General features: G+C 38.4%; 1 protein-coding gene across 7 annotated transcripts in view; it reads left to right on the plus strand.

The window, feature by feature from the left end:
• The window catches only part of LOC308614728 (dihydrodiol dehydrogenase 3), a 42,954-nt gene that overhangs the window by 14,466 nt on the left and 6,000 nt on the right, over positions 1 to 22,488 (plus strand). For 2 of the 7 annotated variants that reach the window (XM_081229348.1, XM_081229349.1), the window contains exons 8-9: positions 465 to 547; positions 2,747 to 2,837. In XM_081229348.1, the coding sequence (XP_081085474.1) occupies positions 465 to 547; positions 2,747 to 2,789 (126 nt within the window). In that variant the 3' untranslated portion in view covers positions 2,790 to 2,837. Of the gene's footprint in view, positions 1 to 464; positions 548 to 2,746; positions 6,718 to 7,750; positions 7,862 to 12,084; positions 12,227 to 13,348; positions 13,394 to 13,430; positions 13,515 to 13,886; positions 14,055 to 15,880; positions 15,998 to 16,688; positions 16,767 to 17,750; positions 17,874 to 22,488 lie in introns of those variants that run through there. The other 5 variants (XM_081229344.1, XM_081229346.1, XM_081229347.1 and 2 more) reach the window with 5 other exon arrangements.

A 22,488-nucleotide genomic window follows, 5' to 3' on the forward strand; every position in this document is an offset into this window, starting at 1 on the left:
CGGATAGGTTTTCACTGCAGGGGGTTCTCCTTCCAATATTTGCTTAAGCTCAAAGCTGTGTCATACTTAGGGGTGCTGGGAAGGAAAAATCAGTGTAATGTTTGGTCAAGTACGAGTATTCTGTCCAGGTTGTCCAACTGCCCCTTTGTTTGGAAAAAGATTTTTGTTTGTTTGTTTTCTGTCACAAGTAATGCACTTAGAAAGATTTGGGATTGTTGCCTTGCAAGCTGTGTGTGTGTGTGTGTGTGTGTGTGTGTGAAATGGAGCAGAAAAGGAGAGGGAGTGGGAAAGAGAGGTGGAGGATCCCGCAGAAGTGTTCCCAGGCTGGTTCACTTGAAAGCTGAGGACAGGCAAGTCTTCCCTGTACTCTCTTCTTGCCTCCATCCAGCTGGAAAGTCCTCCAGTTCCCAGGGGGAGGCCAACTCCTTGGGGGAGAGTTAATGTGATTCTTCCCTTCCTTCCAGGTTCTCGATTTTGAATTAACTCCAGAAGACATGAAAGCAATTGATGGCCTCAACAGTAATGTACGGTATTATGATTTACTCTTGTAAGTGACTTGTATATATTTCACACACATTGTTTTCTTATTTTTTAATTGGAGTATAATTGCTTCACAACATTGCATTAGTTTCTGCTGTACAAAGAAGTGAATCAGCTATATGTATACATATATCCCCTTACAGATGAACCTATTTGCAGGGTAGGAATAGAGACGCAGATGTAGAGAACAGACTTGTGGACATGGGGGTGGGGGGTGGAGGGGTGGGGTGAATTGGGAGATTTTGATTGACATATATACACTACCATGTGTAAAATAGACAGCTAGTGGGAACACGCTGTATAGCACAGGGAGCTCACTTCAGTGTTCTGTGATGACCTAGATGGGTGGGATGGGGAGGGTGGGAGGGAGGTCCAGACACATTGTTTTCTGTAGCATGTAGGTCAGCAGAGAAACTGAGCTTCCCTAACCAGGAAGGCAGGCCTGGTTTCCAGTGTAGGAGTAAACCAGGGCTTCCTGTAGACCTCAGACCAGAGGTTTCTTCCAGGGCTCAGTCTCTGACCTAACAGAAATGTGAGCAGGGCCCAGGACAACTCATAAGTAAAATAACCAAAGTTCACATTGTGGTGAATTCACTACTTTATGCCCCTCATCTCTGTGCCTGGTGTACTTCCTCTCAGAGCTGACGTACCCATTAGATACAGAAGGCACAGTGCCTACAGCCCACTATTCTTTTAGGGACCTAGGAAAATGTTTCACCTTTATTTTTTTTTAAATCAGGGGGAAATGATTTGTATTAGTAATGACTATGTAACAGTGAATCCAGCCTGGATACATTCATTTTTATCCTAACACAATTGTAAAATATCATGTTAATATTTTAATGGAGGAGGAGCCCATAAAGGCCAATGTGCGTCCGTGTTGTGAAGGCACAGTGGGGCATGCTTCCATCCCCTCCCCTAAATGTCTGGTGGCTTTTCTCCCTAATGTGCATTTCTTTCCCAAGACATCATCCATTTCTTCCAAATTTATCTCTTCACTGGACCTTTTTCCCTGTTATAACTCCATTTCCTCATCCTTGTAATCTCACCAAACTGAATTACAATTAGATCATGAATTTAACTGGCCCTCCAGTGAGTGACTGCTGTGTGCTTAGCAGGATACATCCAGATAAGATCGTGTGGGTCTCTCTGGTGTCTTGATTTAAGACTTACCTCAGTGTTGCCTTTGTGCATCAGGAGTCCACCCCCTGGGGAGCCCCTACCTCTTCGACTTTGACTTAATTCACAAACATAGTATTCCATGTTCAGTTACTGCAGGAGGATATCAGGACTGAAGAGAAAGAAGACTAATCAAACAGAGAAATTTGGAAGGGAATTTAGAGAGAAGGGAATACAAATTATTGATAAAGATCTAGTTTCAAATGAAAGATGTCAAAACTCTTTCTCTTGTTTGTAAAGCTATATCATGATTCTGAGAAAGGATATTATAAATGAAAAAAAGGTGGAAAGTTACTTTTCTGTACTCAAATCTTTGAAGTATCCTGTGTTCTCCTTATTAGGCTGTGAATGCCTAGACTTACTCAGATTTGTGGACTTAGGTCAACAGCATGGCTCCCGGCACATGGAATTGCTCAGAATGCACTGTTTAATGAATTGAATTGAAAAAGACAAACTTAGAAAGAGAAGTAAAAACATGGAAAAAAAGGAAAACAGCAGTAATACTAATTCCTTGATAACCAGTGTTTTAATACACTATAAATTAAGAAAATAGTAATCCCTGTTTATTGGTATAGTTACTTATGTATACATGATATCTCAAAAGATTAGAAGTTTCTTAACAGAGCACCCTCTATTTTGGGGGGTGCTCCATGTTTATGTGTTGGATGGATGTGTGAAAAAGATCAGCAAAATTCTTACTGTGATTATTGTCATCATCCAGGGCCAAATGTTCTACCTGGGGCTGAAGTGACCTTAGCATTTCATCTGTAGTTCTTAGACCTTCTTAGAAATTGTAATTCCAACCAAGGTAGATACCACTGTGGCTTTTATGTTGCATGTGAATGTGGGAACTGGATATGAAGATGCAGTTGACATATGGACCGGGAGCCTGCATGTATATATGCTGTAAATGAGTTGGTTGTAAATTTAGAGCTTTAGAGCATCCTAACTGCATCCACAGAGGAACATTCTCCTTGACAAGTGTGAGACCGAGTTAATAAAATTAATCTCCCTCCTTCTCTTTCAGCATTGCTGATCACCCTGACTATCCATATTCTGAAGAATATTGATTATGAGTGATCCGCCATGGTTGTATCAGAATTTATTGATTCTAGGGGTGTGGAGAGAATTGCTATAATCATTGGAGCTAATTAAAATCTGTGTCTCTAGTTTAAGGCTTCTTGCATATTTTGGTGTGTGTGAAATAATAAAGATTTCAAAGTAAGGATACTCGGGAGGGGGATCAAAAGGCAGAGTCGGAGGACCTTGAACTCACCTTCCTCCATGAAGACATCAAAACTACCACTACATATAGAGTAACTCTCACTGCAAACAACTTGAAGAGTAGCAGAATGGCTCTCTATAACCCAAGCTATCAAGAAAGAACCTCACAGAGCCTAGTAGGTGGGCAGGAGAAGCAATCCATTCAGGACCCACACCCCTAGCAGGTGACCCAGAGTAGTATAAACAGGCTCAGGGATCCTCCTTAAAGAGCGAGGGGTACAAGACCCATATTAGGCACCCCAGGTCTGAGGACTGGCACTGGGAAGACGAGCCCCCTTGGCTAGTTTGAAAACCAGTGGGGCTTACCAGAGGGCTGTAAGAAACCAAGACTCCATTCTTCAAGAGCATGTACACATTTGATTTGATTGCTTTCAGTCTCAACAGAGACAGCAGATTGGATTCTGCTTGATGCTCTGGCCGGTCTGCCAGGACTGCCTCAGTGCATGCCAAAAGCCTCCTGCTCCATCCCCTCCTGCTCTGGCACTGGTCCCTGCTAAGGCAGAGACAGCCATCACATGCACAGGGAGAAAGTGATGGCAACTCAGAAGTGTGTCTCCAGCCCCTTGGGCCCTAGCCTGACCCCCAACAGGTCACCAATTGCCATTGAGCCTAGAAGAAGCCTCAGCTCACACCTAACTCTGGCTCTAGTCCCTCTGACTCCAGCCCTATCTCCCACCAAAACAGCAGCTGCCAGCTCACCTAGGGAGAAGACATGGCCTGTGCTCACTTTAGATCCAGCTCTCCCACCAATGCCACTGGTCACAGGCAGACCACATAGAGATGCTCCCACACAAGGACACACATTTAGACTCTGGAATAGGTAAATGTTTGCCTAATCTCATAGAGACAAACAGAAAAGACCAAACAAATTAGAAGAAAAACACACACGTTCCAAATGAAATAACAAGATAAAACTTCAGGGAAAAAAACCCTATCGAAAGAGAGATAAATAATTTACCTGATAAAAGAACTCGAAGCAATAGTATTAAGAATGCTCACTGAATGTGGGAAGATAGTAGAGGAACACAATGAGAACCTCAAAGAACTAGAAAATATGAAAAAGATCCAATCAGAGCTGAGGGATACAGTAACTGAAATACAAAATACACCAGAAGGAATTAACAACAGGTTAGGTGACACAGAAGAATGTTTTCACAACCTGGAAGACAGAATAGTGGAAATCACTCAATCAGAACAGCAATAAAGAATAAATTATTTTTCATAAGAACAGTTTAAGGGACTTCTAGGATAACATCAAGTGCACTAACACTTGCATTATAGGGGTCCTAGAAAGAGAAGAAAAGAGAGAAAGAGGCAGAAAATATATTGGATGAAATTATGGCAGCAAGTTCCCAAATCTGAGAAGGGAAAAGATATCCAGGTGCAGGAATCACAGAGAGTCCCAAACAAGATGAAACCAAAGAGACCCACACCCAGACATATCATAATTAAAATGGCAAAAGTTAAAAATAGAGAATTCTAAAGGCAGCAAGAGAAAAACAATGAGTCACATACCAGGAAAACCACATCAGGCTATCAGCTGATGTCTCAGTAGAAATATTACAGGCCAGAAGGGAGTGGCATGATATATTTAAAGTGCTGAAAGGAAAAAAAACCCTATGATCAAGGACAGTCTACTCAGCAAGATTATCATTCAGAATTGAAGGAGAGCTAAAGAGTTTCCCAGACAAGCAACAACCGAGTTTATCACCACTAAACTGACCCTACAAGAAATATTAGTGTCTCCCTTAAGTGAAAAAGAAAAAGCTATAACAAGAAATAAGAAAATATAAAAAAGGAAAAATCCCACTAGTAAAGCCAAATGCATAGTAAAGGTGGTGTATCAACCACTTAAATAAACTAGTACAAACGTAAAAGACTAAATTAAATAGTTAAGGGATAGACATGAAGATGTAAAATATGACATCAAAAACACAAAATGTCAGGACGAAGGGGGTAAAATGTAGATCTTTTAGAATGTGTTGAGCTTAAATGATATCAGTATAAAGCAAGTAGATATAGGTATAGGTTGACATATATAAACTTCATGGTAAGCATACATCAAAAACCTACAGTAGAGGGCTTCCCTGGTGGCACAGTGGTTGAGAGTCCGCCTGCTGATGCAGGGGACACAGGATCGTGCCGCAATCCAGGAAGATCCCACATGCCGCGGAGTGGCTGGGCCCGTGAGCCATGGCCACTGAGCCTGCGCATCCGGAGCCTGTGCTCCGCAACGGGAGAGGCCACGACAGTGAGAGGCCTGCGTACTGCAAAAAAACAAAACAAAACAAAACAAAAAAAAACCCTATAGTAGATACACAAAAATTAAAGGGAAAGTAACCCAAATATAACACAAAGTTATCAAATCAAAAGATAACAGGCTAAAAGAAGAATAAAAAGACAAGAAAAACTACAAAAACAACCAGAAAACAAGTAACAAAATGGCAATAAGTACAGTACTATCAGTCACTTTAAATGTCAAAGGAATCAATCCTCCAATCAAAAGACATAGAGTGGCTGATTGGATAAAGAAATAAGAACAGTATACATGCTGCCTTCAAGAGCCACACTCCAGAGCTAAAGACATGCACAGAATGAAAGTCAGGGGATGGAAAATATCCTCCATGCAAATGGAGGAAAAACAAAACAAAAACCTGTTCTAGCAATACCCATATCAGACAAAGTAGACTTTAAAACAAAGTCCATAATAAAGAATAAATAAGGGCATTATATAATGATAAAGTCATCAATCGAAGAAGAGTCTATAACATTTGTGAACAAATATGCATTTAATTTTGAAGTACCTACATATATGAAGCAAATATTCACAGACCTAAATAGAGAAATTGACAGGAATACAATAATAGTAGGGGACTTTAACACTCCACTTACATCGAAGGTTAGATTATCCAGACAGAATATCAATAAGGAAAAACTGGACTTAAATGATACATTAGAACAGTTGGACTTAACAGATATTTAAAGGACATTCCATCCAAAAACAGCAGGAAACAGATTCTTTGCAAGTGCACATGGAACATTCTCCAAGATAGATCACATTCTAGGCCACAAAAGAAGTCTCAGTAAATGTAAGATGATGGAAATTGTATCAAGAGGCTTTTCTGATTGCAACATGAAATTAGAAATCAATTATAGAAAGTAAAATTAAACAAACAGTAAGTGGAGACTAAGCAATATGCTACTGAAAAACCAATGGTCATTGAAGAAATCAAAGAGGAAATAAAAAAATCCCTTGAGACAAATGAAAATGGACACACAATTTCCAAAATCACAGCTTAGCATTTTGCTGATATCACTGTACATGTTAAATTTTATTTGGCTTCTTAACATTCCATTGTATCAATGTTTCATGATTTCCCTAACTCCTCCCAAATTTATTATAATTTAACTTGTTTAGAGGTTTTTCCTTTATGGATAATGTTGAGCAAGATAATAAGTTATATAAAATATTTATCATTTGGGAGGAGTTACACTGTAATAGTTCTTTAAAAGTTATACACTGGGTGAAAGATATAACCCCTCCAACAGTCTGTTTGCATACTGCAAAAACTATCAATAATTAACCTCCACTAAGCACCTTGCCAGCATGTCTTTTTTTGTTACCCTTTTCAGGATTGCACCCTTGTCAGGACTGGATATTCTTATTATAAATCAAAGAAGAAGACATGAAATAATTTTTTTCTGATTGAAAAGGTAAAAAAGCAAATTTTCTTTCATTTTGAAGTTTTATTTCTTTACTAAAGGTTAACATTTTGAAAAACGCTCATTAATCATTCCTTTAAATTGTGTGTGTATGTGTGTGTGTGTGTGGTGTAGTGTAGTGTAAGATAGCTAAGTGTTTCAAACGATGTTTGGTCAAGAAGGGGCTTCATCATTGGAAAAGCAAGAAAGATATTGGTATGTGGAGGTTTCTAGTCCAGTATATGTTTAATAATTGTTCAACATTCTCTTAGAATAATTTACAATAATGTAAGTGTATCTGGAATTTAAAATTTACTCCTTAAAAATATGAGTTAAAATTTTGCAAAAAATTAATGATGTCTTTATTATTTTATAACACTTTACTTAAGACCACTCTGATAGAAGTACAACCAAGTTAACTGGCTTCAATTCTCTTCTTACGCCATGGGTACTGCTTTAACTTTTCTTCTCCTCCCACATATTTCCTAATAGCTGGTCAGTACAGTTGGGGTGTTACCTTCCTGTTATTCATAACCTGTGAGGGCAGAAGAAAAAATCAGTGTCTGCTTAGTCACAGGAGCAACAGGTAATGGATCCAAATGCCAGTGTTTGGAACTTAATGATGGTCATGTCATTCCTGTATGGAATATCACACCTATGCACCTGAGGAGGTAACAATAGTAGTTTGGGGTTGAGGATACAAAAGAAAATAGACTTAATATGAGTGGAAACCAATGTGGGTTGTCAAGTCATTGAGTTCCTGTGTGACTCTGGGAGGCCCAATTTGTTCTACTAACCAGGCTAGAACCATCCCCTATGAAAGGGGAGAAAGTATTCAGTCTTCACTCCACATCAGGGCCTGATCATACAGTCACCTACCGATTATTCTGGGTTTCCCTCCTGTTTGCACCTCTTTCCCAGCTTGGCAGAAGAGGTGAGACTCAGCTGTCAAGGACACTGTCAGTTGCTTTGCTTAGAGATTGATTATAATGGGAGTGGTTTCTCTGTATATTTCATCAGCTCAAGATTCCTTTCCTCCTTCCAGGAAGACATAACCCAGAGAAACAGTTGATGTAAAAGGTCCTGAAGATGAGTTGCTAGGAAAACGATAGGAGAGAATTGCTGGGCATCTATGGGGTAGCCTGCTGAGTGCCAGGTGAGAAATACTCCACCTGTGTTTTGCCTTGTACTGTTGTTACTGCTTGGAAACTTATCTTGAATAGAAAATATAATATCATTTGTAGGAATAAGCCACAATCTTATAGGGCAAGGTCTCAGTTCTTGGTCCTCGTTACTGTATTTTGATTGAAACATAATTTAAGTGCTTGGACATAAGAGAGGCTAGTGGACAAGTCTCTAGACTGGAAGTCAGAAAGTTTGCTGTCCATCTTGTCTTTAGAGTATGTAGTTGTATGACAAAAGACTCGTTCTTAAACTCTGAGTCTCACTTTTCTCCTCTGGAAATACAGAAATATTCAGAGACTCTTTACAAAAGAAGATATTCAGATGGCAAATATGCACATGAAAATTTGCCCAACGTCATTTGTCATTTGGAATAGGAAACTAAAAAAAAAAAAATTCTCCTACACACCTATTACAATGACCAAATTCAAAACAGTGACAGCACCAAATGCTGACAAGGATGTGGAGCAACAGGACCTTTCATTCATTGCTGCTAGGAATGCAAAATGGTACCACTACTTTGGAGGAAAGTTTGGGGTTTCTTACAATACTAAACATACTCTTACTATGTGATCCAGCCACTGTATTTTTGGGTATTTACCTAAATAAGTTGAAAGCTTATATCCACAAAAAACCTTGCACATGGATGATTATACTAGCTTTTAATAATTGCCAAGTTATATATAGAGGTTCTTTGGGTATGGATACATAATTTTATCCATCAGTAGAATATTATTCAGTGATAAGAAATAAACTATCAAGACATAAAAAGACACGGAGGAAACTTAAATGCATATTGCTATGTGAAAAAAGAGTGCCTTAAAAGGCTACATACTCTATGCTTCCAACTGTATGACATTCTGGAAAATGCAAAATATAGAGACAGTAAAAAGATCAATGTTGCCAGGGGTTTGGAGGAAGAGAGAAAGGGAAGGATGGATAGTGAAGCATGTAGGATTTTTAGGGTGGTGAAACTATTCTGTATTATGTATACAGTAATGGTGGATACATGTCAATACACATTTTTCAGCATGCATAGAGCTGTTGTACAACAAAAAGTGTGAACCATAATGTAATCTATGCGCCCTAGTTAATAGTAATGTATCAATATTGGCTCATCCGTTGTAACAAATGTCCCACAGTAATGCAAAATGCTAATAACAGGGCAAAGTTGGGGGCGGGGGAGGGGGTATAAGAACTTGCGGTACTTTGTATACAATTTCCCTGTCACTCTAAAACTACTCTAAAAATAGTCTCTTATTAAAAATAAACAATGTATTGTCCAATTTTTATTCTTTCTAACAGTTTATTACCTTTAATTTAAAAAAAAACTTTTTTGAGAGTCTAAGAGTCAGATTTTGTGATTATCTCATGACAACACCGTTAAAGGATTTGATACACCTGTAGTCAAATTGTCAGTGTTTCTAATAGTTCTCAGGTCTATGGAGGTGAACTGGAATGGGAAATAGGCCATTCTTTGGTCATCATCTACATCTTAGCTAAGTAGGTTAGCAGGTTTCCAGGCTTATTCACATGAGACTGTGTGGAGTAGTTTTGGAGAAACTCATTTTCAAAGGGGCATTTCCCTCCTAAGGAAAGTGGAATCAGACCTCAAGGAACTTTCCGTTTCTGTGAATTGACTTGCTTATCTCTGCTCTTTTGTGGCAGCTCTCTTTGTCCAGACATTTCCTGCCTGCACAGCATTTAGAGATGTCAAAATTCTTTCATAACCTGCACAGCAAAGTAACTATTTCATTCCATGCTGACTTGCAGTACCACAAAGATAAAGAACAGATATTCCCTGGGCCTATAGGAAGTTTCAAGATAAAGCCTAAGATGGCATGGCTTATGAATGGCACCCATGCCCAAGGCAGACTGAAAGAATAGCTTTGTGCTTGTAGAACTGAGCCAACTGGGACAAAATTCCTAGTTCGGTGATAATTTCTGAAAAAGAAGTAGAAAAACAATCCCATTTAAAATAGCACCAAAAAGAATAAAATAATACTTAAAAATAAGCTTAATTAAGGAGGTGAAAATTTTGTATACTGAAAATTACAAAATGATGAAAGAAATTGAAGACACAAATAAATGGAGAGATATCCCATGTTCATGGATTGGAAGAATTGGTATTGTTAAAATGTTTATACTACCCAAACCAATCTATAGATTCAATGCGATCCCTTTCAAAATATCAAAAAAAGGACATTTTTACACAAATAGGAATAAACAATTCAAAAATTCATATGATGCCTCAAGACCCCAACTAGCCAAATCAATCTTGAAAAACAACAAAGCTAGAGACATCACACTTCCTGATTTCAAATATATTACATAGGTATAGTAATCAAAATAGTATAGACTGTGAAATGGAACAGAGGGACCAGAAATAAATACGCACATATACGATCCAAAGATCTTTGGCAAAGGTGCCAAGAATACACAATGTGGAAGAGACAACCTCTTCAACAAATGGTGCTTGGAAAACTGGATATCCACATCCAAAAGAATAAAATTAGACCCTTGTCTTACATCACACACAAAAATAAAATCAGACTGGATTAAAGACTTAAATATAAGACCTGAAACTTTAAAACACCTAAAGAAAACATAGGAAAAACTTTATTGACATTGGTCTTAGAAATCATTTCTTGTACAAGACACAAAAAGTACAGGCAACAAAACCCCAAATAAACAAGTAAAACGACATCAAACTAAAAATCTTCTGCACAGTAAAGAAAACTATCAAGAGTGAAAAGGCATCATTCAGAATGGGAGAAAGTATTTGCAAATCATATATTTGATTAAAAAATTAATCTCCAAAATACATAAGGAACTCCTACAACTCAATAGTAAAAAATACCAAAACTAATAATCCAATTTAAAAATTGGGCAAAGGACTTCAATAGACATTTCTCCAAAGAAAACATACAAACGGCCAATAGGTATATAAAAAAATGGTCAGCATCACTAGTCATCAGAAAAATGCAAACTGAAACTATGAGACATGACTTCATACCTGTCAGAATGGCTATTATAAAAAAAACCCAAAAAACAACCTGACAGATAATAAGTGTTGGAGAGGATGTGGAGAAATTGGAAAGCTTGTACACTGTTAGTGGGAATGCAAAATAATGCAACTACTTTGAATAACTGTTCCTCAAAAAACTGAAAACAGATCTACCATATGATTCAACAATCTCACTTCTGTGTACTATTCCAATAGAATTGAAATCAGGATCTTGTAGAGATATTAGTTCTCCTACGTTCATTGTAGAACTGTTCACACTGCATAAGATGGCTATAATAAAAAAAAAGATAATAACCAGTGTTGGTTGTGGAGAAGTTGGAACCTTCATAAATTGCTGTTAGGAATGTAAATGGTGCAGCCAATTTGGAAGACATTTGGCAGTTCCTCGGAATGTTAAATATGGATTTGCTGTATGACCCAGCAATTCCACTCTTAGATATATACCCAACAGAATTAAAAGTGCAAGTTTACACAAAAACTTGTATATGAATGTTTATAAAAGAATTATTCATAATAGCCAAAAGGTAGAAAAAGCAAAATGTTTATCAACTGATGAATATATAAATAAAATGTGGCATATCCATACAGTGGGATGTTATTTAGCCATAAAATGGACTGAAGTACTGATACATGTTTCAACATGGACAAGCCTTGAAAACATTATGCTAAGTCAAAGAAGGCAGTCAGAAAATGCCACATATTGTATGAGAGCATTAATATCAGATGTCTAGAATAGGCAAATCTATATAGACAGAAAGCAATTGCCAGGAGTTGAAGGGAAGGAGGTGTGGGGACTTGTTTCTAATGATTGTGGGTTTCTTTGGGGATAATGAAAATGTTCTAAAGTTGTGTAGTGGTAACAACTCTATGAATATACTAAAAACCACTGAATTGTATACTTAAAAGGGGGTGATTTTTTTAAGCTTTTTATTTTACATTGGAGTATAGTTGATTAACAATGTTGTGTTAGTTTTAGGTGTCCAGCAAAGCGCTTCAGTTATACATATACATGTATCTATTCTTTTTCAAATTCTTTTCCCATCTAAGTTGTTACATAATATTGAGCAGAGTTCCTTAAAGGGGGGGATTGTATGATATGTGAATTTTATCTCATTAAAGCTGTTAAAAAAATAACAATTGTATTGAATACTATTTTCTTCCCTCTGCAGATTTCTCTAATAAAGAGGAAAATCAGTGTTTGTTTAGCCAGAAGAGTGAGAGAAGATGAGTCAAATGAGACTTTTTTCTTTAAAGATGAATGATGGATGCTTCATGCCTATGCTGGGCTTGGGCACTTCTGCCCCTCCTCAGGTAATCAGAATGGTATTGGAGATGGAGGAGTAGCAGACTTGGGTCCTGATCAGAACCAGTCACTGTGTGAATTTGGGAAATTCAGATGGACCACACTTTCTTAATGTGTAGTATGCTTCTCTCCAGGTTAGGTTATTTTGTGCATTGTCGGTGCTTTTCAAATTTTAATAGGCATGAAAATACCTGAGGATCTTGTTTAAAATGCAGACTTTGGGGTTCTGCCCACAAAGGTTCTAATTCATTCGATCTGGGACAAGGCTCAAAAATCCACATTTCTAACCAGCTGGCAAGGGAGTCTGATGCCATAGCAAGAGATACGGAAGTTCTTCATCTTTCAGCAATTCAGGGGTGGGTCCATCTTTTCCCTTTATTCTCATTTGCTGTCCAGTTGTAGCCATTCCACAGTAGATTAGAATCAGTGAAACCCAGTTGTCTTGATTACCATGTATCAGAGATGTTGCTGCAAATTTTTTGTGATGAAGTTTCTCTGTAATTTCTAATGTCCAAGTTGTCCCCATCCACCTCCAATCGTAGAGCATCCAGAGAAATCTCAGGGGCAAAAGGACCTGGAGAAAGAGAGACAAGATTCATCTTAGAGGGAGTTTTGGTGGTCTGAGGTGAAAATAGTCTCTTACAGGTCAGGCTGTGAATACTGTGCTGTGGGGAGAGGCATGTGACACTTGGAAGTTCTGTTTGGAAGACTGAACTTCATGCTTGATTCCCAGCAGGAGAGCCACATGGAGTGTGATGTTGAGGTCTGTAGCAAGGACACTAGCACGAATTGTTGCTTTTACTTTACTTGGCTCTTTCATCTGTGGACAGTCAGTTCATCCCCATGGGACTGGTCAATTCATCAGGAGTTGCAAATTAAAAATATATACCCAAAAGACCCTTTAATTACTGAGTGAAGTAGAGGCGATAATGGAGCTGTGAAAATGATAGGTAACTTCAGAAGTCCAGCCTGGTGGTCCAGCAGAACAGTAGGCAGCTAAGAAGAATAACAAAATTGTGAAGGAGAATATTAGCTAAGGATTAATTTATTAACCATAGAAGGAATTAATTATAAGATATTTTTAAGTGAAAAAAAGAGGGTTTTTTTTGTTTTTGTTTTTTACATTTTAGTTCTTCCTCAAATGTTGTTTGAAGTGTTTCTCCAAGTTTACAAAGGTAAATCACAAATTTATTCTCTCCGAAGTTACATCTTCATCGCATTGATCATTTTTTTGCACTGAATTTCTGGATTGAAACCAGTTTAATGATCTCTCACAGAGTGAATTAATTTAGAAAGGTAAATCTATATATTGTGTAAATCTATACATGTATATAGTGTAAGTCCAGAAATAGAGAGTTCATGATGTGATGTGCTGGGACCAGCTCATGAGCTCAAAGATTCAACTGTAAGAGTATTCCCAGCATCGGTTGCATGAAATTAGCAATGGTGGGAATAGTTCCACCATAGAAACTGGCTAATACTACAAATCAGGACTCCTTCAGAGTCAGTTGTTAAATATTTACTGCCGATCATAGGTCAACATTAAGCTTTGTCACCACTAGCTCTTAACCCTTAGAAAAACAATGGGTTCTGCTGACTAGCTCTGCTTATGGAATTGGTCATCTGTTCCTGAATTAAGTAGGTCTTTATCTTTTCATGCTCTTCTAGGTTGCTAAGAGTGAGGTAGAAAAGGCCATCAAGAGAGCAATCGACATAGGCTACCGCCATATTGATTCAGCTTATATGTACCAAAATGAAGAAGAAATTGGGAGAGCCATCCAGATGAAGATTGCAGATGGCACTGTGAAGAGGGGTGACTTATTCTACACTACAAAGGTGTTGTGTATAGTTGCATATGTATCTGTGGAAGCTCACTCTTAGCTGAATCATTTCTTGGCGTATTTCTTTTCTCATTGGTTTAATTCTCATTCACTCTCAGACCTTGAAATATGAGAAGGCTGGTTTGGAACAGCTGGATAGGAATGTGTGTTCTGTGGTCAGACTTCCTATATTTGAATCCAAGTTCTGCCACTTACTTACCTTGGACAAACTACTTAAAGTCTGTCCCTTAGTTTCCCAAGCTGTAAATGAAGATAACAATATTTGCCTCACAGGATTTTTATGAGTATTACTTCAAAAAATACATGTAAATCTTTAAAAATATTTAATGTATTTTAAATGTTCAAAAATACTAGCTGTTATTATTACCATATGTTTGCAAACTCAGGGATGGATTTGGCTTTTCCAACTCTGTTATACTCAAGTTTTGATGAAGTGACAATCTTTCTTAGCTATAGTGTGAGGTAAAGCAATTTAGTCAGAAAGTGTAGGCTTTGGGAAACTACAATCAAATTTTAGTTTTTTAATATTCTATATATTTGACTTTGTGAAATTTCTTAGCCAAAAAAAGTCTTTTAACCTCTTTAAGTCTTAGTCTTTATATCTCAATCTATTGCACTGTCAATAGACATTTATCTCTCTTTCCTATGAGGTAGGAAAAATAATATAATACCACGGAACCGATATGAGGATAACATTCATGTTTATAAAAGTATTTCTAATGCATTTTTAAAACTTTCAAGCCATTTTTACTAATATAATTTAGATCCACTGATATCACATCTGAAACAAATAAAAGAACTTAGTATTTAAGTTGGATTGGAAACGGAACACAAGAGGAATTTTCCCCATCGTGTTCATTGAACTGACTACTGCTAGAAAAAAAGCATTTGAATTTGAGGTAAAGTAGCCCAAGAGGAGGGAGTTGGTGTCCATGACAGTGAACCCTATACTGGTCTATGAATGGATATTTCTTCCTTCTAGCTCCAGAATGTGAATCTCTCCACACGACTGTGTTTAGATGAGGTATTGCTAGAGCACTACCCTCTTAACTCTCAGCTTTAATCTTCTTTACATAGGATCCGTTTGTTTCCTTACCTTTAGTAATCTTGATGGATTTTCCTTAGATTATTACTTCTTAAAATGAAGTAACTAAAATGCCCTCCCCCCCAAAATTCCTAAAGGGCCTAGCTGTCTTTGGCAAACCTAACAATTGAATGCAGCCAAGATAGAATTTCCTGAATCACAATCACTTGATGTGCTTGTTTAAAATGCAGTTTCCCAGGGACCTCCCTGGTGGTCAGGTGATTAAGACTTCCCCTTCCAATGCAGGGGTTGTGGGTTCAATCCCTGGTCAGAGAGCTAAGATCCCACATGCCTTGGGGCCAAAATATCAAAACATAAAACAGAAGCAATATTGTAACAAAATTGATAAAGACTTTAAATATGGTCCACATCAAAAATTCTTTAAAAAATGAAAAATAAAATGCAGTTTCCCAGCCCAGTCTCCAGATATTATAATTTATGATGTTTGAGGGAGAATCCAGGGCTATATTTTGCACAAACAAACCAAATAATTCTTTTTTGTATTTTCAGTTTTGAGAGCATCTGTGTAAGACTATATTTTAACTTTCTACCATGTTTTCTTAATTCAATGTGAAAATAAGCTATGATGATAAAGAATCCTGAGCTTCACAGGATGACTTGTCACTTCCCAACGACCACGAGCGGGTTTTTGGTTGTTGTTGTTTATTTGCCATTGTATTAATCTCTCCTAAATATTCTTAAATAATCCCACTCCGCTTCTCTTTCCACCACTGCAGTTGTGGAGCACCTTTTTCCGTCCAGAATTGGTCCAAACTTGCTTGGAAAGCTCACTGAGGAAACTTCAACTGAGCTATGTGGATCTTTATCTAACTCATTTCCCAATAGCTATGAAGGTTAGCGAAAGTTATTTTACTTTGGTTATCAACATCATTAGTAGCTAAATAAAAAGAGGATATAGTTCGTGAAAATGACAAGAATCATATATAATGCTTTAATATTCTCTTTTTTTCTTTTTTCTGCAACTATCACTATCCCAGTTCACTATTCCAGCCCCAGACTGATGGGTTTACTGTTTTCAATGTATTTGCCTTGATCTTGTGGACAACTATCTATATTTTCAAGTCCCTGTACTCTTGAATTTCAACCGCATGCCCACTGGTGTCTGGGGAACGTGCCAGTGTGGAGACCTGTGAAGGCACAGAAAATTTAATGAGGATGAGACTCAGCCCTTGAGATGGGGACAAGTCCCTCTCTCAAAAGACCACCTCCAGGTGGAAAGCAGGGATGGAAGAGCCTTATCCCACAAGGATCTGGGACAAAGGAGCCCATTCAGCTATGGCACCACTCTGGGCTCTCACTAGGATGGGGTCTTGGGTATCTCAAGTTGTCCTTGACACAAACAGTATTTATTAAACCTTTAGGGGTTAAAAACATTTCTAGGAAGTGTACTTTCTCAATGTACTACCATTCCTTTCAAGAATAAGGACAGATGGTCCCATTAGCCTCAAGGTCTAAAGGCTCCAAACATATTGGCTGAGGCCAGACATAGCTTGATCCAATCTCTTTTTCTTTCCTATGTTCCAGCCTGGGGAGGACTTTTTCCCAAAGGACACACATGGAAACATCATTTTTGACACAGTGGATCTCTGTACCACATGGGAGGTGAGTGCAGCTCCAAAGAGGCCATGTCTCTGCACCTTGGGGCGGAGAGGACAGAAAAGGAATTGAGGAGAGGAGGATGTAGTCCAATTCTGCCCCCTGTGTAGACTTGGGCAAGTCCCTGAATGTCCCTCTGCCTCAGTTTCACATTTCTTCTATTTAGTAATTCAATAAGTTGTTATTGAATGCTTATGATTACGGAGTACTTCTAAGTACTCAAGCTACATCCATGAACAAAATCAAGGTCTCTGACCCCACAGAGTGGTAGGTGCTACTGGTGGGGGGGAAGGATGCAGTGGTATAAGAAAGAGTAAGGGAACTGAGTGTGCACTGGGTTTGGGGCACAGATAGGCAATTAAAAACAGAATGGATAGGGCAGGCCTCTTTGAGAAGGTGGCATTTGACCAAAGACTTGCAGGAAATGAGGAAATTGATTAAATGGATAACGAAATTGATTGACTAATGGATTAAGTAGATTAAGTGGGTATCTGGAGGAAGAGTGATGCAGGCATAAAGAAAATCAAGGCAAAGATTTTAAGGTAGGAGAGAGCTTACCATGTTGAAAAACCAGCAAAGGGGCATGTGTGGCTGGAACAGAGTGAATTTGGTGGACAATAATAGGAAATGAGGTCAAAGAGAAAACAGGGAGCTGGTGGTCTGGGAGATGGCATGGCCACTTCCTGTTTCCCAGGCTGCACCTGACTCAACCTCCATTCTCCTGGCGCTTGTTCTGATATTGTTCTATCATATTATTTTAGGTGCTAGCTAAAGATCGCACGGGATCTCTTAGCCCTGCCTTGGCTGCTTGCATTCTTACTCTGTCTCCTTACCCATTTCAAAAACTATTTTATTTCTCATTCTCCTCCTATTGGCCAATTCTTGTCTTATTTACTGACATCTGCATCACGTATTGTCTCTCATCCACAGCATGCTACCATTTGTTATGCTTCTCTAGCCAGTTACTCCTCACCACCTCTTCCTCCCCAGGCCCTGGAGAAGTGTAAGGACGCAGGACTGGCCAAGTCCATTGGGGTGTCCAACTTTAACTGTAAGCAGCTGGAGATGATCCTGAACAAGCCAGGGCTCAAGTACAAGCCCGTCTGCAACCAGGTGAGCCCCACCAATTGGCCCCCCAATCTCTTATCCCTCCCCATCAGCTTACTCTTTCCTCACTTCAACAAAGTCACCAATGGCGCTCCCCTCTCATGTACTGTACCTTTGGACACTAGCTGCTGATGTTACTATTGTAACTGTTTTGGCACTTTTTAGCAATTGAGTCGTTTTAAATTAAGGTATGTAGTTTTTAGACATATGCTATTGCACACTTAATAGACCACAGTGTAGTGTAAACATCACTTTTTATGTTTACTGGGAAACTGAAAAATATGTGGCTCCTTTATTGCAATATTTGCTTTATTGTGATGGCTTGGAACTGAACCTGCAATATCTCCAAGGTTTGCCTGAACAGGTAGCAAATAAGCATATGAAAAATTGTTAAACATCACATATCATTAGAGATTTGCAAATTAAGACAAAAGTGAGATACAATAGTTCCCTCTAATCTGCGGGATAAGACACCTCCCCCACCCCCGCCACCACAGTGGATGACCCAAACCATACCATGGATATTACTGAACACTATATAGACTATGTTTTTTCCTATACATACATGCCTATGATAAAGTTTAATTTTAATTAAGCACAGTAATGGGACTTCCCTGGAAGTCCAGTGGTTGACTCTGTGCTTCCAATGCAGGGGGTGCAGGTTCCATCCCTGGTCAGGGAACTAAGATCTCACATGCCATGTGGTATGGCCAATATATATATATACAAATAAGCACAGTAAGAGAATATTTGATTTGTTAATTATGGTGTATCACAGTGATTGATTTGCATATATTGAAGAATCCTTGAATCCTTGGGATAAATCCCACTTGATCATAGTGTATGAACTTTTTAATGTATTGTTGGATTCCGTTTGTTAGAATTTTGCTGAGGATTTTCGCATTTATGTTCGTCAGTGATATTGGTCTGTAATTTTCTTTTTTTGTGATATCTTTGTCTGGTTTTGGTATTAGGGCGATTGTGGCCTCATAGAACTAGTCTGGGAGTGTTCTTTCCTCTGCAGTTTTTTGGAAGAGTTTGAGAAGGATAGGTGTTAGCTCTCCTCTAAATGTTTGATATAATTCTCCTGTGAAGCCATCTGGTCCTGGACTTTTGTTTGCTGGAAGATTTCTAATTACAGTTTCAATTTCGTTACTTGTGATTGGTCTGTTTATATTTTCTAATTCTTCTTGGTTCAGTCTTGGAAATTTGTACAAACCATATGGTCATCTCAGTAGATGCAGAAAAAGCTTTTGACAAAATTCAACACTGATTTATGATAAAAACTCTCCAGAAAGTGGGCATAGAGGGAACCTACCTCAACATAATAAAGGCCATATGCAACAAACCCACAGCAAACATTATTCTCAATGGTGAAAAACTGAAAGCATTTCCTCTAAGATCAGGAACAAGTCAAGGATGTCCATTCTTGCCACTATTATTCAACATAGTTTTGGAAGTCCTAGCCAAGGCAATCAGAGAAGAAAAAGAAATAAAAGAAATACAAATTGGAAAAGAAGAAGTAAAACTGTCACTGTTTGCAGATGACAATATACTGTACAGAGAAAATCCTAAAGATGCTACCAGAAAATTACTACAGCTAATCAATGAATTTGGTAAAGTAGTAGGATACAAAATTAATGCACAGAAATCTCTTACATTCCTATACATTAACAATGAAAGATTAGAAAGAGAAATTAAGGAAACAATCCCATTTACCATCACAACAAAAAGAATAAAATACCTAGGAATAAACTTACCTAAGGGGCAAAAGACCTGAACTCAGCAAAGTACAAAACACTGATGAAAGAAATCAAAGATGACACAAACGGATGGAGAGATATACAATGTTCTTGGAACACTGGAAGAATCAATAATGTGAAAATGACTACATTATCCAAAGCAATCTACAGATTCATTGCAATCCCTATCAGATTACCAATGGTGTTATTCACAGAATTAGAACAAAAATTTTTACAATTTGTATGGAAACACAGAAGACCCTGAATAGCCAAAGCAATATTGAGAAAGAAAAACGGAGCTGGAGGAATCAGGCTCCCTGGCTTCAGACTATACTACAAAGCTACAGTAATCAAGACAGTATGGTACTGGCACAAAAACAGAAATATAGATCAATGGAACAGGATAGAAAGCCCAGAGATAAACTCACACACCTATGGTCACTTAATCTATGACAAAGGAGGCAAGAGTATACAATGGAGAAAAGACAGTCTCTTCAATAAGTGGTGCTGGAAAAACTGGACAGCTACATGTAAAAGAAGGAAATTAGAACACTCCCTAACACCATACATAAAAAATAAACTCAAAATGGTTTAAAGACCTAAATGTAAGATCAGACACTATGAAACTCTTAGAGGAAAACATAGGGAAAATACTGTTTGATATAAATCACAGCAAGATCTTTTTTGATCCACCTCCTAGAGTAATGAAAATAAAAGCAAAGATAAACAAATGGGATCTAGTGAAACTTAAAAGCTTTTGCACAGCAAAGGAAACCATAAACAAGACGAAAAGACATCCCTCAGAATGGGAGAAAATATTTGCAAACAAAGCAACTGACAAAGGATTAATCTCCAAAATATACAAACAGCTCATGCAGCTCAATATCAAAAAAACAAACAACCCAATCAAAAAATGGGCAGGAAAAAAAAAAGGGCTGGAGACCTAAATAGACATTTCTCCAGAGAAGACATACAGATGGCCAAGAGGCACGTGAAAAATGTTCAACATCACTAATTATTAGAGAAATGCAAATCAAAACTACAATGAGGTATCATCTCATACCCGTCAGAATGGCCATCCTCAAAAAATCTACAAACAGTAAATGCTAGAGAGGGTGTGGAGAAAAGGGAACCCTCTTGCACTGTTGGTGGGAATGTAAATTGATACAGCCACTATGGAGAACAGTATGGAGGTTTCTTAAAAAACTAAAAATAGAACTACCATATGACTAGTAATCCCACTCCTGGGCATATACCCTGATAAAACCATAATTCAAAAAGACACATGCACCCCAATTTTCATTGCAGCACTATTTACAATAGCCAGGACATGGAAACAACCTAAATGTCCATCGACAGATGAATGAATAAAGAAGATGTGGTACGTATATACAATGGAATATTACTCAGTCATAAAAAGGAACACAACTGGGTCATTTGTAGAGATGTGGATGGACCTAGAGTCTGTCATACAGAGTGAAGTAAGTCAGAAAGAGAAAAACAAACATTGTATGTTAATGCAAATATGTGGAATCTAGAAAAATGGTACAGATGAACCTATTTGCAGGGCAAGAATAGAGACACAGATGTAGAGAACAGACATGTGGACATGTGGGGTGGGGAAGGGGATGGTGGGATGAACTGGGAGATTAGGATTGACATAGATACACTACCATGTGTAAAATAGGTAGCTAGTGGGAACCTGCTGTATAGTACAGGGAGCTCAGCTCGGTGCTCTGTGATGACCTAGATAGGTGGGATGGGGGGCGGGGAGGTCCAAGAGGGAGGAGATATATGTATACATATAGCTGATTCACTTTGTTGTACAGTAGAAACTAACACAACATTGTAAAGCAACTATACTCCAATAAAAAAAGAGAGAGAGAGAGAGAGAGAATATTTGAATTGCCAGCATCACTAATTTTGTGTTTTGGGGACAATAAGGGTCACTTGAACACCAGCACTGCGACACCACAACAGATGATCTGATGGGTACTAAGTGACCAACAGGCTGGTAGCATACAGAGTGTGGGTACATTGAACAAAGGCATGATTCCTGCCTTGCGTGGGATGGGGCAGGACAGCACAAGACTTCATCACACCATTTAGAACAGTGTGAAATGTAAAACTTATGAATTGTTTATTTCTGGAATTTTCCATTTAATATTTTCAGACCATGGTTGACTGTGGGTAGCTGAGACCACAGAGAGACAAACCACAGATGGGGTGGGGCCACCCTCCTGCCATGCACCTGTTAAAAGTACCCAAATCCAGAACACTGACACCACCAAATGCTGGTGAGGAGGAGGAGCAACAGGGACTCTCATTCATGGCTGATGGGAGTGCAACATGGTGCAGCCACTTTGCAAGACAGTTCGGCAGTTTCTTGCAAAACTAAACATACTCTTACCATATGATCCAGCACTGTAGTCCTTGGTATTTACCCTAAGGAGCTGAAAACACACAAACCTGAACACAGAGTTTTATAGCAGTTTTATTCATAAGTGCCAAAACTTGGAAGCAACCAAGATGTCCCTCCATCCCTCCAGAGGTGAAAGGATAAACAAACTCTGGGACAGCCTTACAGTGTTATATTATTTAGCAATTTAAAAGTGAGCTATCAAACGAGAAAAAGACATGGAGGAAACTTAAAGGCATATTGTTAAGTGAAAGAAGCCAATCTGAAATTTCTGCCTACTGTATGATTCCACCTCTATGACATTCTGGAAAAGGCCAAACTATGGAGACAGTAAAATGATCAGTGCTTGCCAGGGGTACAAAGGAACAGAAGGGTGGATGAATAGGTGGTACACAGGGGAAATCTTAGGACAGTATAACTATTATTCTGTTGGATATTGTAATGAAAGATACAGATCATC

The sequence above is a fragment of the Mesoplodon bidens genome (genome assembly GCF_964165515.1).
Source record: "Mesoplodon bidens genome assembly, chromosome: 3".
Classification (NCBI taxonomy): Eukaryota; Metazoa; Chordata; class Mammalia; order Artiodactyla; family Ziphiidae; genus Mesoplodon; species Mesoplodon bidens.